This window comes from Petaurus breviceps, unplaced genomic scaffold (assembly GCF_028583685.1).
Source record: "Petaurus breviceps papuanus isolate PSGF00001 unplaced genomic scaffold, PetGlider_PUasm1.0 90849, whole genome shotgun sequence".
In the NCBI taxonomy this organism is placed as follows: Eukaryota; Metazoa; Chordata; class Mammalia; order Diprotodontia; family Petauridae; genus Petaurus; species Petaurus breviceps.
Window position 1 is genome coordinate 11,699,744 of NW_027187361.1, and position 13,791 is coordinate 11,713,534.

At 35.5% G+C, this 13,791-nt stretch overlaps 1 protein-coding gene across 3 annotated transcripts in view; it reads left to right on the forward strand.

Moving 5' to 3' along the window:
• ARSL (arylsulfatase L) overlaps positions 1–13,791 on the forward strand; it is a 48,016-nt gene that overhangs the window by 10,468 nt on the left and 23,757 nt on the right. For 2 of the 3 annotated variants that reach the window (XM_069072849.1, XM_069072848.1), the window contains exons 2-5: positions 6,915–6,972; positions 9,543–9,692; positions 10,214–10,335; positions 13,073–13,195. In XM_069072849.1, coding sequence (XP_068928950.1) covers positions 6,950–6,972; positions 9,543–9,692; positions 10,214–10,335; positions 13,073–13,195 — 418 coding nt within the window. In that variant the 5' untranslated portion in view covers positions 6,915–6,949. The remainder of the gene's footprint in view (positions 1–6,914; positions 6,973–9,542; positions 9,693–10,213; positions 10,336–13,072; positions 13,196–13,791) is intronic. The other variant, XM_069072850.1, reaches the window with a different exon arrangement.

Here is a 13,791-nt window from a genome sequence, read left to right on the forward strand (position 1 = left end):
CATGCATCCAGTAAGAATCAGAGGTTAGATTTGAACTTGAGTCTTCCAGATTCCAGGTGCATCACTTTATCCATTGCTGCATGTTAGATGTTAGATGCACTCTAATCTATGTAAGCATTCTGGGATCTGCACACTTCTGATGGGAATGTATAGTCTGGGTTTCTGTCTTCTTATATCTTACTGTTTTCACAGGTCAGACTGGTGGTCTGTAAGCTTCCAGTTATCCCAAAGTGGGTTAACCAGGGCTAAGTCTGCTCATTGCACTCACGGTCTGAGCTTTATAAGTTCCTAACCCAGGTTTGAGTCTATTGACTTGTCTCTAGTTATCAATTTCACTAGACTGTTTCTGAAATCAGCAACAATTAACCCACTGGGAGGTTCTGCAGGTTCAGAGACTGAGCTGCAGGCTCCTCCTTGGCCTGAGCCAAAGATCTTGACATCCTTAAAGCATTGGATTTGGCACAGCAATATTAGTGGCATCCCCAGGAATTCATAATGCCATTGCAGACTTCCATCCTGGGCTAGATGCTAGAACCAAGTTCCAATTCTGTTCACGAAATCACAACCACGCCACTAGTGATTGCTTTTGAGTTTGTTTCTTCCTTGAGGAACACTTCTACTATCTCTATTTATAGCCACACCTCCTGCATCTGACCTGACTTGGAACTGGGCAGTGGGTGACTGAGCTGTCAGTAGGCACCTATTCCTGAACCCTGCACTAGTTCAGGAATTCTCTGGGATCTCTTTCTGCCCAGGTGCTTCCTGCACTGGTGCCCAGTCTGGGCTCTCTTTTAGGCTTTGCTTTTGGCCACACTCCATACCCAGGGTCAGAAGATCTGTCTGTCTCTCTGAACCTCGCTGGACTGGAAAGATAATTCACTGTGACTTTTTCTTGATTTTTCTCAATGAGAATTCAGTCTAGTGCATTTTCTAGACCTTTGGGAAGGAGATTTGCTGGAGGAATTAGGCTATATTCTTTCTCCTTTATTATCTTGACTTCACCTCTCTGGCTCTAATCATTGCAAAGGTTACTAAGAATGTTTGGTTTGGAAAATGGAGATTGTGACCTGGGCTGCACAGAGGGAAAGAACTGAGTTTGGAGTCAAAGGACATAGGTCTTTATACTGGCACTACAGTGTTATCCCCATATGCTATTGCAAAAGCCACTCATACTCTCTGACCCTCAGTTTCTTCTTCATTAAAACTAGGTTGTTGGGCTACATATAGCACTCAAGAATAAGGAAATGACAGTCCTTGCACTCTAACCTGGCCAGACCAAATTTAGCATATTTGGTTCTAGATGCTCCATTTTAGGAAAAGCCTTGACAAGTTGGAGAATACCCAGAGGAGGGCATCCAGAATGGTGAAGGGTCTTCCTAATTCATACCATATCAAGATCACTTGAAGCAACTGCAGACTTTACATTGGAGAAGAAACTCTTTCAAGAAAGAAGGAGACTCAATAGATGTGTTCAGGTTTTTGAAGAATTCTTGTAGAAGGATTCATCTTTTTTCTGTAGCCCCAGAGGCCAAACTATGAACAATCAGAGGTAATGGAAGTTGCTAAGGTCACAACTTAAGCTCAATATAAGGGGGGAAAATCTTATTTACAAACTTTAAAAATACAAAAAAATAGAATGGGTTACCTCAAGAAGGGTAGTGGCATTCCCCTACATTGGAGGTTTTCAAGCAAAGACTGTATGACCATATACCATTTAAATGAGATTCTTTTCCAGGTATGGATTAGCTTCAGGGGCCATTGGAATCCCTTCAACACTGAAATTTGTGATTCTGTGTTTAGAATGATCTTTAAAGGTCCCCCTTTTTTTTTTTGCCTTTGGGAGGTCAATTGGGTTTAAGCCCAAGGTTATACAGCTAGTTGTGTGTGTGTGTGTGTGTGTGTGTGTGTGTGTGTGTTGTGTCTGAGGTCACATCCGAACTCAGGTCCTCCTGACTCCCGGGGCTGGTGCTTTACTAACTGCACCACCTAGCCGTCCCAAAGGGTCCCTTCTAAACGTGAACCCAAGTGTGTATAATTCCTCATGATGCTATAAATATTTTTGTGCCAAATCAGTTGCTTTAGGGATGTCAAGATCTTTACTAAATGCGCAGTGTCCTTCAATGTCCCAAAGTTTGAATTTCTACTATTTGTTTTAGAGAAGGGCAATCTTCTATTCTCCCTGTTAAATATGCATCATTGTATCTCTCTTTGTCATTCAAAAACTTTAATTAAATTTCTGGTTAAAATTGGATCCTTCAACTGGCACATAGAGTAAGTAAGATTCCTGGAATTACATATGGAATCTCTATTTGGTAGATTCCCCATGCTTTTCTTTGGACACTAACAAAGGACAGGAAGAGTCTAGGAACAAAGCTATATATATATATATACTCAAGAAGTAGAATGACCTATGACCTTCTTAAAAAAATCTTCTCTTACTAGATTCCCTTTTCTTCCTGATTAACTCCTGTCAAGATAATATAATCTGTATATCTTGACCTGAAGTCTTCTGCTGCTATTCATGGAAACACCATTGTGTTTACTGAGTTTCCCTTGTCAAATTTAATGTGTGTAGAAGAGGAAGTTCATTCATGCTTGTTCAATACGAGGATAAGCTCAGCTCTAGCCTCAGAAAGCAACTCCTTCATTTTGTCAAGATTCATCATTCCAAAAATAAATTTTTTAAAAAGTCACAACAACTAGGAAAAGAGAACTACATTGCACTTCAGCTCATCGATGAGAAAGATTGAGACTAGATAAGAAATTCTTAACATTTTGTGTATCATGGATCCATTTGGAGGGTTAATGAAAACCATGGATCCCTTCTCAGAATCACATTTTAAGTGCATAAAATAATGATATAAGTACATATAGGATTAAAAAATTTATTATATTGAAATATAGCTATTAATTTTTTTAAGTCCATAGAACTCTTGGACTAGGTGATTTTAAAATTCCAGTCTAGGTCTAAAATTCTGAGTCATCAGATAGCCAATCAAGCCTGACAAGGATAATCCTTCTGAGAATGGGGAACAGTGACGTCCCAGTAGTTTAACTTCCACCCAATATCCTCAGCAGCAGTTTTGACAGCTTTTTGGATCCTCACTTTGCTCTCAGAGAACATTGTATATGATTAGTACTAGTGAAAAAGTGAAGAAAAAAAACCCACAAAACTGGAATTATCAAGGCAGAGTCACTACAGGCCTCTCTCCCAAGACAATAATTCTTAACCCTTTGGGTGCTACAACACTGTTATATATTTATTTGTATGGTCATATTCTAGGTCCTTTAATAGGAGTTGGATAATATCCTTCGTGTGAGATTTTTTTTTCCTTCAAATTTATTTACTCAGGCCAGCTAGGTGGCACACTGAATAGAGCATAAGCCCTGGAGTCAGGAGGACCTGAGTTCAAATCCCTCCTCAGACACTTAGCACTTACTAGCCATGTGACCTTGGGAAAGTCACTTAACCCCAATTGTCCTGCCCTCCCCCCGTCCAAAACGCAAAAAAAAGAGAGAGAGAGAGAAAGTAGTTTGCTTCAATCTGCATTCAGACTCTTTCTCTACATGTGGATAGCCTTTTCCATAATGATTCTTTTGGAGGTGAGATTTTTATTTTATGCCCAATGCTCAGCAATTAGGAATGGGAGACATAGAACAGTTATCTGGTAGATATTTAAACAAACATCCTTTACTCATTTTCTAAGAGTTTATATTTCTCCCTATTTATGCTTTAGATATAAAGTGAAAACAGAGTTCTCATTTTGCAATATCTATCCTTCTAACTGGGCCCATGAACTTTGTCTTGAGAGTAGTACTTTAGTTCTATTAGCATGCTTTTTCTTTAAAACATATACATTTCCAGTTATAGCATCCACTTCACTCCCACTCCTTGCACTTCACCCTCCTTCTTAACAAAGGAAAACAACTCAGTATAGTCATTAATTTGAAAACATATGCAGCTCTCTGCCCTGTGTCGTCTCCCATCTGTTACCAAGTATAGGGATTTCATAATACCAAATATCCCCTATTTTCAATTTTTGGGCATTTTCAATACAGGATGAGTCATTATATCGATCATTATAATACCTCAGATTTCATTTTGCTTTTATTTTTCTTTTCATTTCTATTTTTATAGTCATTGTATGTATTGTTAACCCAGTTCTGTTTATATCAGTCACGTTCAATACATTCAAATCTTGATGTTTCTCTGAATGACTGTCATAATTTCATATGGTACAATATTTCATTTGAATTGTCATGGTTTGTTCAGTCATTCTTCAGCTGATAGACACCCATTTGCTTCCAGCTCTTGGTTATCACAAGAAATGTCACTATGAAAATGTATTATTTATGGACCCTTCCTTTCTGCCTTTGAACTTCTTAAGGTAAATACACAGGATGGGGGCTGCTGAATCAAAAGGAAGACCTTTGTATTTGCTATTTATTTTAAAATATTTTATCTTATTGTTATTGATAGATTTTGCTTGTATGTACATATCATTACCAATCAGTAACCAATTTCTTAATATTCCATCCCCTACTCATGTTCATCTTAAAACAGAGTGGTAATAGGGAGGAAACTATTTAGGAAGCTGAATCAACATATTGGCCACATCCACAGTATATGTGGCATTTTACACCTGTTGTTCCCCCAACTCTGCAATGAGGGAAGGAAGACCTTTTGTGGTTTGTTTTATTTCATTTTGTTTTGTTCTAGACTCACAGCAGCCATATTTTCAGTACCTCTCAAATCACAATGATTTCATCAAAACAAAACTTTGGGCTCAGATTCCTTAAGAGTCTAGTCAATGGTGAGATTTCTTAATAGTCTGGTCAATATGGTAGATCTTTAAAAAAAAACTTTGTTTTTCTTTGACAGAAAAATAAAAACAGAACATTAGAAGATCACCTTCTTGGTGTGTTGTGCCTGGTCATTAACACTAGCATGAAGGGCTCACTGTGAATTTTACTATGATTAGAAATGAATTTAGAAATGTTAGGGCTACTTTTTCATTGAGTAATATTGGTGACTAGTTGTGATAGTAATGGAATATAAAGATCCCCCTGTATTGGCTTGGCTTTCAAATTGATTGTGTTAAAACCCAGAGCTTGTTAATCTCACCTGTGGGATGGGCTTGTTGATGTGAAAAGAAAGTCCTGAACTGGGAGGAGCTGATGATGTAGATTTGGAGAGACAAGAGAGAGGCAGAAGAACTTTTTGGAAGCAGCACCCTCGTGGAGTCAGAGAGAGAGAGACTGAGAGAATTGCTGGTGGCCACTTTGAATTACCCTGGACTTTTGAGACCTGCCCCCTGAGCTGCCAAGGACTGAGGAAACATGGCTGTTTTGCTGGTACTTTGTCTGTCTGTTTTGATGTTGTTTTGCCAGACTTGTCCACTGGTGAAAGACAGTCCTGTTGAAGAAGTCCTGGAACCTGGCTGTTGGCTAAGAGCTCCTGAGACTGTCCTGCAGACAGAGAGTGAATACTGTCCACTGGTGAAGGACAGTGCTGTTGTTGCAGGGGTCTGGGAACCTTTCTGTTGGTTCAGAAGCCCTGAAGAAGGATTTTCTTGTTGTATGTTTACAGAAATTCTGGGAGAGGGTTTTGCTAATGTTTTCAGGGGTTCTAGGACTGTTCTACAGACAGAGGATGAATTAATGAAGGGACTGGCAATGTATCTTGTGGCCTTGCTAAGCCTTGTCTCCCCAGGAACTAAGATTGCTGAGAACTTGCCTCCTGTCAAGATGAAGAAAAGACCTCCATTTGGGTATTAAGTGCTGTGCTTAAACTTGATGTAACTCTGGGGTAGATTCAATTGTGATCCAGGGGTGGGGAACTTTTGACCTTATGTTTGGAAACTAATCTCCATTTGAGAAGAGGGACTTTGTGGTGGATTAAATTAAGGTACAGCCTCGGGGTGGAGAAGTATTTAGAACAGAGACTTTGTAATTGATTGAATGATTGGAAGGTCCTGGGGTGGGGTAGTACTTGGAGATTATTTAATCACATTTAGTAAATGCTGTATTTGGAATGATGTCATGTTTTGATCTTCTCTGTTCTTGGTTGGTCACTGAATAAAATGGAGAGCCCCTATGCTGGTATTCTGAACCTTGGGAAGTTGCCTTTCCTTGGCATTACATTACACTAGTGTTACAGAGTAGCTTTGTCTCTGAAAGATGCTGACTTCCATATCCCTTCTCACTCACCACACTTCACATTCCATGATGTTTTCTACCCCTTGAACAATCGCTTGCTAACAAGTGCTCAATAAATATTTGTTGATTAAATGAAAGCAGGAAACATCCCTTCACTTAAACTGGAAGCTTCCCATCATTTGCTTTTCTCAAAGCCTATTAAAATCACAGCATATCCACAGAGTCTTGTGTAATTGAATAAAGGTCCTGGGAACTTTACTTCCTACACACTAATACATGCACAATTATACAATGCAAATGTTCAATAGTTTAATTCCTCTATTCATTTAGTGTTTAAATTTAATTCTTTCCCATCTGAAATTTTTCTTTACTTCTTATTCTCCTTTTATTTTAATCTACTGACCTTTTCCATTTAAGTTTACATTTAGAAAGGGGACTTATTTTTTTCCTGCAAGAGTTTTCCATGACTCCTTCTAAAGTGCTTAACTAAGAACTACAAGAAAGCCTTTGGGTACTGGGAGTGGGGGAAGCAGGTCATTGTGGGTGAGGGAAAGGAATCATGTCTACTTAAATTTTCTAATTATTTATTTTTACTTTAACTTCCTAGGTGATTTTTATATATTACATATAAAATACATATTTATATACTTTTATATATTATTATATTTAACAACATATATATTTTATACATATTGCCAATATATTTTCTATATATATTATATTTTGTTTGTTTTGTTTCTTATGCATGCTAACAGAACCTTGATTTCTTCTTCTCAAGAAAACACATAGCATGCTGCATCTGGAAAATTCTTGGTAAGATAAATTTGACATTCTTAATTATGTATTTGTCTTATTTACCCTTATGTGTTTTGATATGGTTTTCTATTGTATTGATGTATGGATGAAGTGGGTGTGCTCCATCATCAGAGAATGCCTTCAGTATCTGGAAAAGGGTATATATTTCAAATTCTTGCTTCCTAAGCCTAGAAAAAATAAAATGTAAACTCAAAATGAGTTCTTCCTCTGTCCATCTTAAAACACAGGGGCATAAAACTCTAATGACTTACAAATATTTGGGAGCTGATTAGAGAACTACAAAAATTAATCTATTTCATGTCACTTCTTCCTCTAAAAGTAAGATTAGTTCAATTTTATTGCATACCTGGCACTTTGCTGCTTACCCTGCTCCCAGGGGCTTGGCACAGACTATGTTCATTGGAAGGGAAAGATAACCAATACCTCTGTTGACAGATGCACAAAAGTATAACTCCCTTTACTTCAAAGTATCCGTAGATAATATTATCTTTGAGGAGCTACAGTTATTGCCAAAACACTGGTATCTGTGGATTTTGAGAGTTTTTATCCTCCCATCAAGAATAAATAAAATGTGTCATTCCCTCTTGACTTGTAGGTTTGCTAAATCAAAAATTAGTTAATACTTTCATATTAAAAGTATAAGATAATTTTAGTGTGTGAGGAGAAATATCAGAGCTCTTAATTATTCCATTGTAATAAGTGATTTTTCCTCTCTCATTTGCCCATATTTAAGACTTTAATTCTGACCAAGCTGTACACATATCCAAGACTAATTATGCACCATTTAATGAGAAAAAAAATTCCCAGGAGTATGTATTCTTACAAATCTCTGAATAAAGTTTCCAATAAGTAACCAATGTGACTATCTGAAAAGAGACTCTCATATTATTCTTGTACTCATGCAGAGAAATAATAGTAAACATAAATGTGAGATGTTTTATTTTTATGAATATATTTTATTTTTAAATTACTTTCATCTCCAAATGTATCTCTCCCTTTTCCTATCCAGAGAGGTATCACTTATAAGTAAAAATAAAAAATAAGCTTTTTTTATAAGTTTTACTTTTATAAATAAGTTTAAAAAAAAGAAAAAGATTCAACATAACTAACAAATAAATCTGACAGTTTATGTAGTGCTCTACACCCACAGTTCCCCACATTTGTAAAGAAAGAAAAGGAAGATACATTTTAACATCACTCATTTTGGGGCCAAACTTGGTATTATAATTTTAAGACAAACAATTTTTGTGGCATTTTTGTTTTGGTTCTTTCTAATTACATAGTTGTAGTACTTGTGTTTATCTTTTTCTTGGTTTTGTTTACTTCTTTGTTTCAGTTCATTTAAGTTTCACATTTTGTTTAACATCTATACACACAAAATAGTCATCAAATCTCACGTTTGGAAAGGTATTCAGAGTACAGAAAGTCTGACTAGTATCTGAACAGGGCTCACTTCTATAATATTCCTGAAAAATGAATCCCCCAGCCTTCATTACATTTCTTTTTTTTTTTTTAAAGCAATCGGGGTTTAATAACTTGCTCAAGTTTACACGGCCAGTTATTTCTGAGTGTGGTGCTGAGTATCTGAGCCCGGATTTGATCCAGGTCTTCCTGACACTGGAGCCGGTGCTCTTACTCGCTGAGCCACCTGGCCGCCCCTAAGCAATTGGGGTTACTAAGTAACTTGCTCAAGGTTACACAGCCAAGTGTCTGAGCCCAGGATTCGATCTCCAGGTCTTCTCAACACTGGAGCTGGTGCTCTTACTCACTGTGCTACCTGGCCGCCCCCTTCATTACATTTCTAAGGAAGAAAGGGAATCCACTACCTACTAAAACGGCCCCATTTACATTTTGATACCTAAAATTATTAAAAGTTTGTGATTTATTTCACCCTTGTATTGTCTATTTACCTCTATGTAAAGTCTGTTACTTAGAGTTTTGACCTTAGAAAGCAAACATAACCAATTTTATCCATTTTCAACAAGCTGTCTTATAAAATGTTTCAGTTCGACTATAGTGTTCCCTCAAAATCTTATATTCTCTAATCTAAATGTTCTCAGTTCCTTTAACAGAGTCATATATAACCTGCTCTCTAGTCTTCATCTTGGTCATTCTCATATGAATACACTTCGATTTGTCAATGACCTTCCTAAACTGTACACACGTCCTTCCCCAAACTGTACACATGTTCAATTTGGCCATATAAATTCAACCCTTTCTATATCCTGAAGTTGTCAGTTACACACACACACACACACACACACACACACACTTTTTAGAAAAATGGAGTCCCTACAGAAAGTAGGATTATTAAATTATATGCTTGTATATATTGAATGGCCACCCCCCCCAAAAGACATTCTAAAGTATAATCTGAATTATTAACATTTTCTCCATTACTCTTTTAAGTCTATAAATGAACAAAACTATAAATCAAGCTTTAATTTTTAGCAATTCTTAGTTTCCAAGATGTAAGTATTCATACTATTCAGTAATTGGTTTTTAGAGGTGGAATGAGCTGGTGCCAGCACATCACTGGGTTATATTTTCTTTATCTTATATTTCAGGACCTCTCCGGCCATCACACTGCTAACATTTCTGATTTTGAAACCATCAAAATCAAGCTGTCTAGACAACTTCAAGCCAAATATTGTACTTTTACTAGCAGATGATCTTGGTATTGGAGATGTAGGCTGTTATGGTAACAATACAATAAGGTAAGAAGCAAAGAATTCACTACCTGCTTCATTTTATGTATACATGATGCATCAAAAAGAAGAAAGGAATGATTAAGCAGTGAACTATCATTTCAAGCTGTATAGACAAATATTTTACAGACAAGTTATAACAATTTTTTAAAAATGGATCCCTCAAAAGCAGTTAGACAAAGTCTTTATACTGATTAAGATCTATACTGATAAAGGGAAGGCCTACTTTACTCAGTTTACTAACCCATTGAAAATTAACAATTACTTGAGTTGAATTAATATTTCTTTGATTCAGATATTCTATAGGAAATTAGAATACTTCAGAGTTGTGTCATCATCAAGAACTTAAGTCATTATTATGTGAACATATAATAAAGTGTTGGTTAAGAGGTTCCTGATGAATAAGACACTTTTACTATATATGAATATTTTTCAAAATAACAAAATTAAATAGTTTTTTTTCTTTGCAACAGTATATGATTTATATTCCATTTTGAATGAGTTAAACCATATCTTTTTTTTCTTATTAGGACACCAAATATTGACAGCCTTGCAAATGAAGGGGTGAAACTTACTCAGCACATAGCAGCATCTTCTGTTTGTACCCCCAGCAGAGCTGCTTTCTTAACTGGAAGGTACCCTATTCGTTCAGGTTAGAAACTTTCTTAGATTGTAACAACATGTATATTTCCCATTTATCCTTTTCAAAAAATATATTATTTAAAATTCTCATCAAAGAGCTAGTTTCTTGAATATTTAGAGTTACTAAGATCTTTAAAAGTTGTGACCAGAATAAACTTCTTATGCCCTGATATAAAACTGAATATGTAATAGAATTTTTCCAATGTCCATTTCTTTTTTTTCTTTCAGAATTTGTATGGTTTTCTTCTATTAGATTTTTTTTAATTCTATCATCTCAGAAATAATCTTATCAAAAAAACTATTTTCATTTTTAACATTCCTATAATTACTATCCAAAATTTATATCCATTAGTCTTAAATTCTTTCCTTTCTTTGACAAACAAGAGCCTTATGTGGAATAATGAAAACAACAGTGAAATTTGCATCAGAAGACTGAGGTTTGCTTCACAACTCTAGTACTTATTAATCGTTTGATCTTGGACAACTCACTTAAGCTCCCTGAGGCATCATTTCCTTATATGTAAAATGAGTGAGTTGTAATAAATAAACTCTAAGACCCCTTACAGCTCTAAATCTTAATATGTCACAACTACAATTCAACTTCTCAGTGTGTTACTTCTAGGAATTGTTGATGAGGTTGTCTCTGCTTCCTAGAAAAGATTACATTGCTGTCTTCCTCTAGGAAGGTGAAGAAACTGTTGAAAGTTAATAATCTCCCCCAGTGCTTGAGAATGAAATGGGACTTAATGTTTTCCTTGATTTAATCTGCCACAGACAGCAAGTCACACCAATCTACCAACCCCATCACACCAGAGTAGCTTTCATAAAAATAAATTGGACTCACCAAAAATTTCCATTATTCTTATTCTGCAATGATCATAGAAATTTCTCCCAATTAATTATGGTATTTCCATTCCCTTCACTGATATACAATATTGTCAAACATGAGCACCTGGAATTACAATGAGCCTTCTTAGGCTGCCAAGAAATCCAGACTATCTTCTATGCATTGAAAAATTGACTTAGTTCTCTTAATATTTTGTCCTGACAACAAAAGAATTTTACTTATTGTACAAGGACAGAATAGAACTATAACATGTGATAGACAGTGTCATAGCTTTGTTTTCATCTAAACTGAGTATGGCTAGCAAATTTTTAGTCTTACAACTTATTTGAGGGTGGTAGAGTTGAAAGACAAGTTTGGTATAATACAAGGAGATTAAGGAAGGTTTGTTTAACAGGACACAGTATTTAAGCTATTATTGCAACATTGTAGGAAGAAATACTATAAATTGAGTAGATGCTTTCTATTCATTGTTCCAAAGAGACAATGTACTTTTCCATTGAACAAATTTTACCATATTTTTCCCTAGTTAACAATAAGAAGTATGCTTAGCCGCCTTTGCAGTAAGGCCAAACTCTAGAGATACAGTACAAAATAAGATAGGCCGAAGGTACTGATTCCAACTCTGTTAATAAGGTTTTATGCTACAGTAAAAAAAAAAAAAATTATAATGTGAAAGAATTGATGAGCAACAATAAACATTTAAAGTGACACAAGGAATTGGGTGAGACACTAGGGAAAAAACAGTCCATTTTAACACATAAAGGGTCAATTAATCAACAATTAGCTATTAATCTCCTATGTACTAGTCACCATGATAGTTACCGAATATACAGAGGAAAAACAAAAAGAAAGGATTTTTTCTTGTGACTTGCCCAAGGTCATACAGATAGTAACTGTCCAGAGTCTGAAGCCAAATTTGAACTCAGGACCTCTAGCTGCCCCAAAACAGTCACTACTTTCAAGGATATCGCTTTCTATAAAATGGGGAATATGATGAATAAAATATTTTTTTTATTATTTAGTCGAATTTTCTCATCTTCTAAGTATTGTCTATATCTATCTTTGATTTCTTCATTTACTCTTAGGTCATGCAGACATTTCATAAAATAATGTAACTTTAGATTGGTAAATGACCTTTAGGATCATCAAGTCTAATAACCTAATTTTCCAACTGAGCACTAATGCCCAGAGAGATGAAGCATTACCCTGTCCATGAAACCCTCCTCAAATATTCCTAGCCATACTGCATTTTATCTATTATGATATTCTATAATAGTTGTTCTCACCTATGATTTTGTTCCTAGTTTATTAGAACCAAGGTTATAACCCAGGTCTCATGACTTTCAGATTAATCTTAGCTGCCGGAAAGAATCAGTGATGGCAGAGTGGTATATTCCAACCAGGAAAATGTTTAGACAAGAAGATAATTTAGCTTCATAACTTTATCAACTTCCTCATTTTGTAGATAAGGAAACTGAGACACAATGAAGACAAATAACTTACCCAAAGGCACAGAGCTAGTAAAAGTCAAACCCAGATCTTCTGATAATAGAAATTGAACTCTTTCTAGGTTGTGATGCAGCATGTTTTGATTGGTTTTACAGATAATATTGAGTCAAGTGAAATTTGAACACATGTGAAAAATGTTTATTTCCCAATTCTTACATACAGTTAATTTACTGACCATATTTTTATTTATGGTTTAAAGTATAGCAATATTATTATCATTTTAAGTATGTCACCTTTTTTTCTGTCAAAAGCTAAATAGTAAGTTAATCATTAAATCTCATAGGTGTGCAATATTTCTCAAAGTATTATTAGAAACTTATATTAAGTGAAAAAAAACAAATAAATTCCTTTTTTTAAGTATCATGTTCTTTATAAACCATATTCATCTAAGGTATGACTTCCTATAATGGCCTTCCTGTTCTTCAATGGACTGGGGCATCTGGAGGGCTCCCTTCTAATGAAACAACTTTTGCAAAGATACTACAAAAAGAAGGCTATGCTACTGGAATAATAGGTATGTAGATTTTTGATGGCATTACAGTTTATTACAATATTGCAGTTTATAGAAAGTCTAACATTTGAAATGTAAGGATAAAATTTGAAGAGAAAGATTCCTTTAATAAAACTTGTCGAGGTATCATAAATAATGTGATTTAGAATCTTAAATTTATGTATGTACCCATGTGTATGTGTATACCTTTAGGCTCTTACTTTACTTGAGAATCAATCATAATAAATTCCCCATACAGCAGCAAGATGGCCACATTTAAACCACAATACAGTAATTGTAGCTAAATTACTCTTCTTCTGTGAATCAAATAGGGAAGCTTACGTGAAATAAGTCCAACAAAGAATGACATATTCTTGAAAGGGAAAGATGGTCCACTCTTCACTATCATCATTGCATGCCTGCACACTAACTGAAATGTAGTACAGTCATAATATGAAACAGGATCTCTAAATTGTTTGAAATTCTCTGTCCATAAAGCATTTATTAAGCTTCTCCTATGTGTCCAGTGGGGGCTCTCTCCCTCAGTAAGGACAATGAAACTACCAGAGTCACTGAACCCTCCTACTCATGTGTCTCAGTAGATAGAGCGCCAAGCCTAA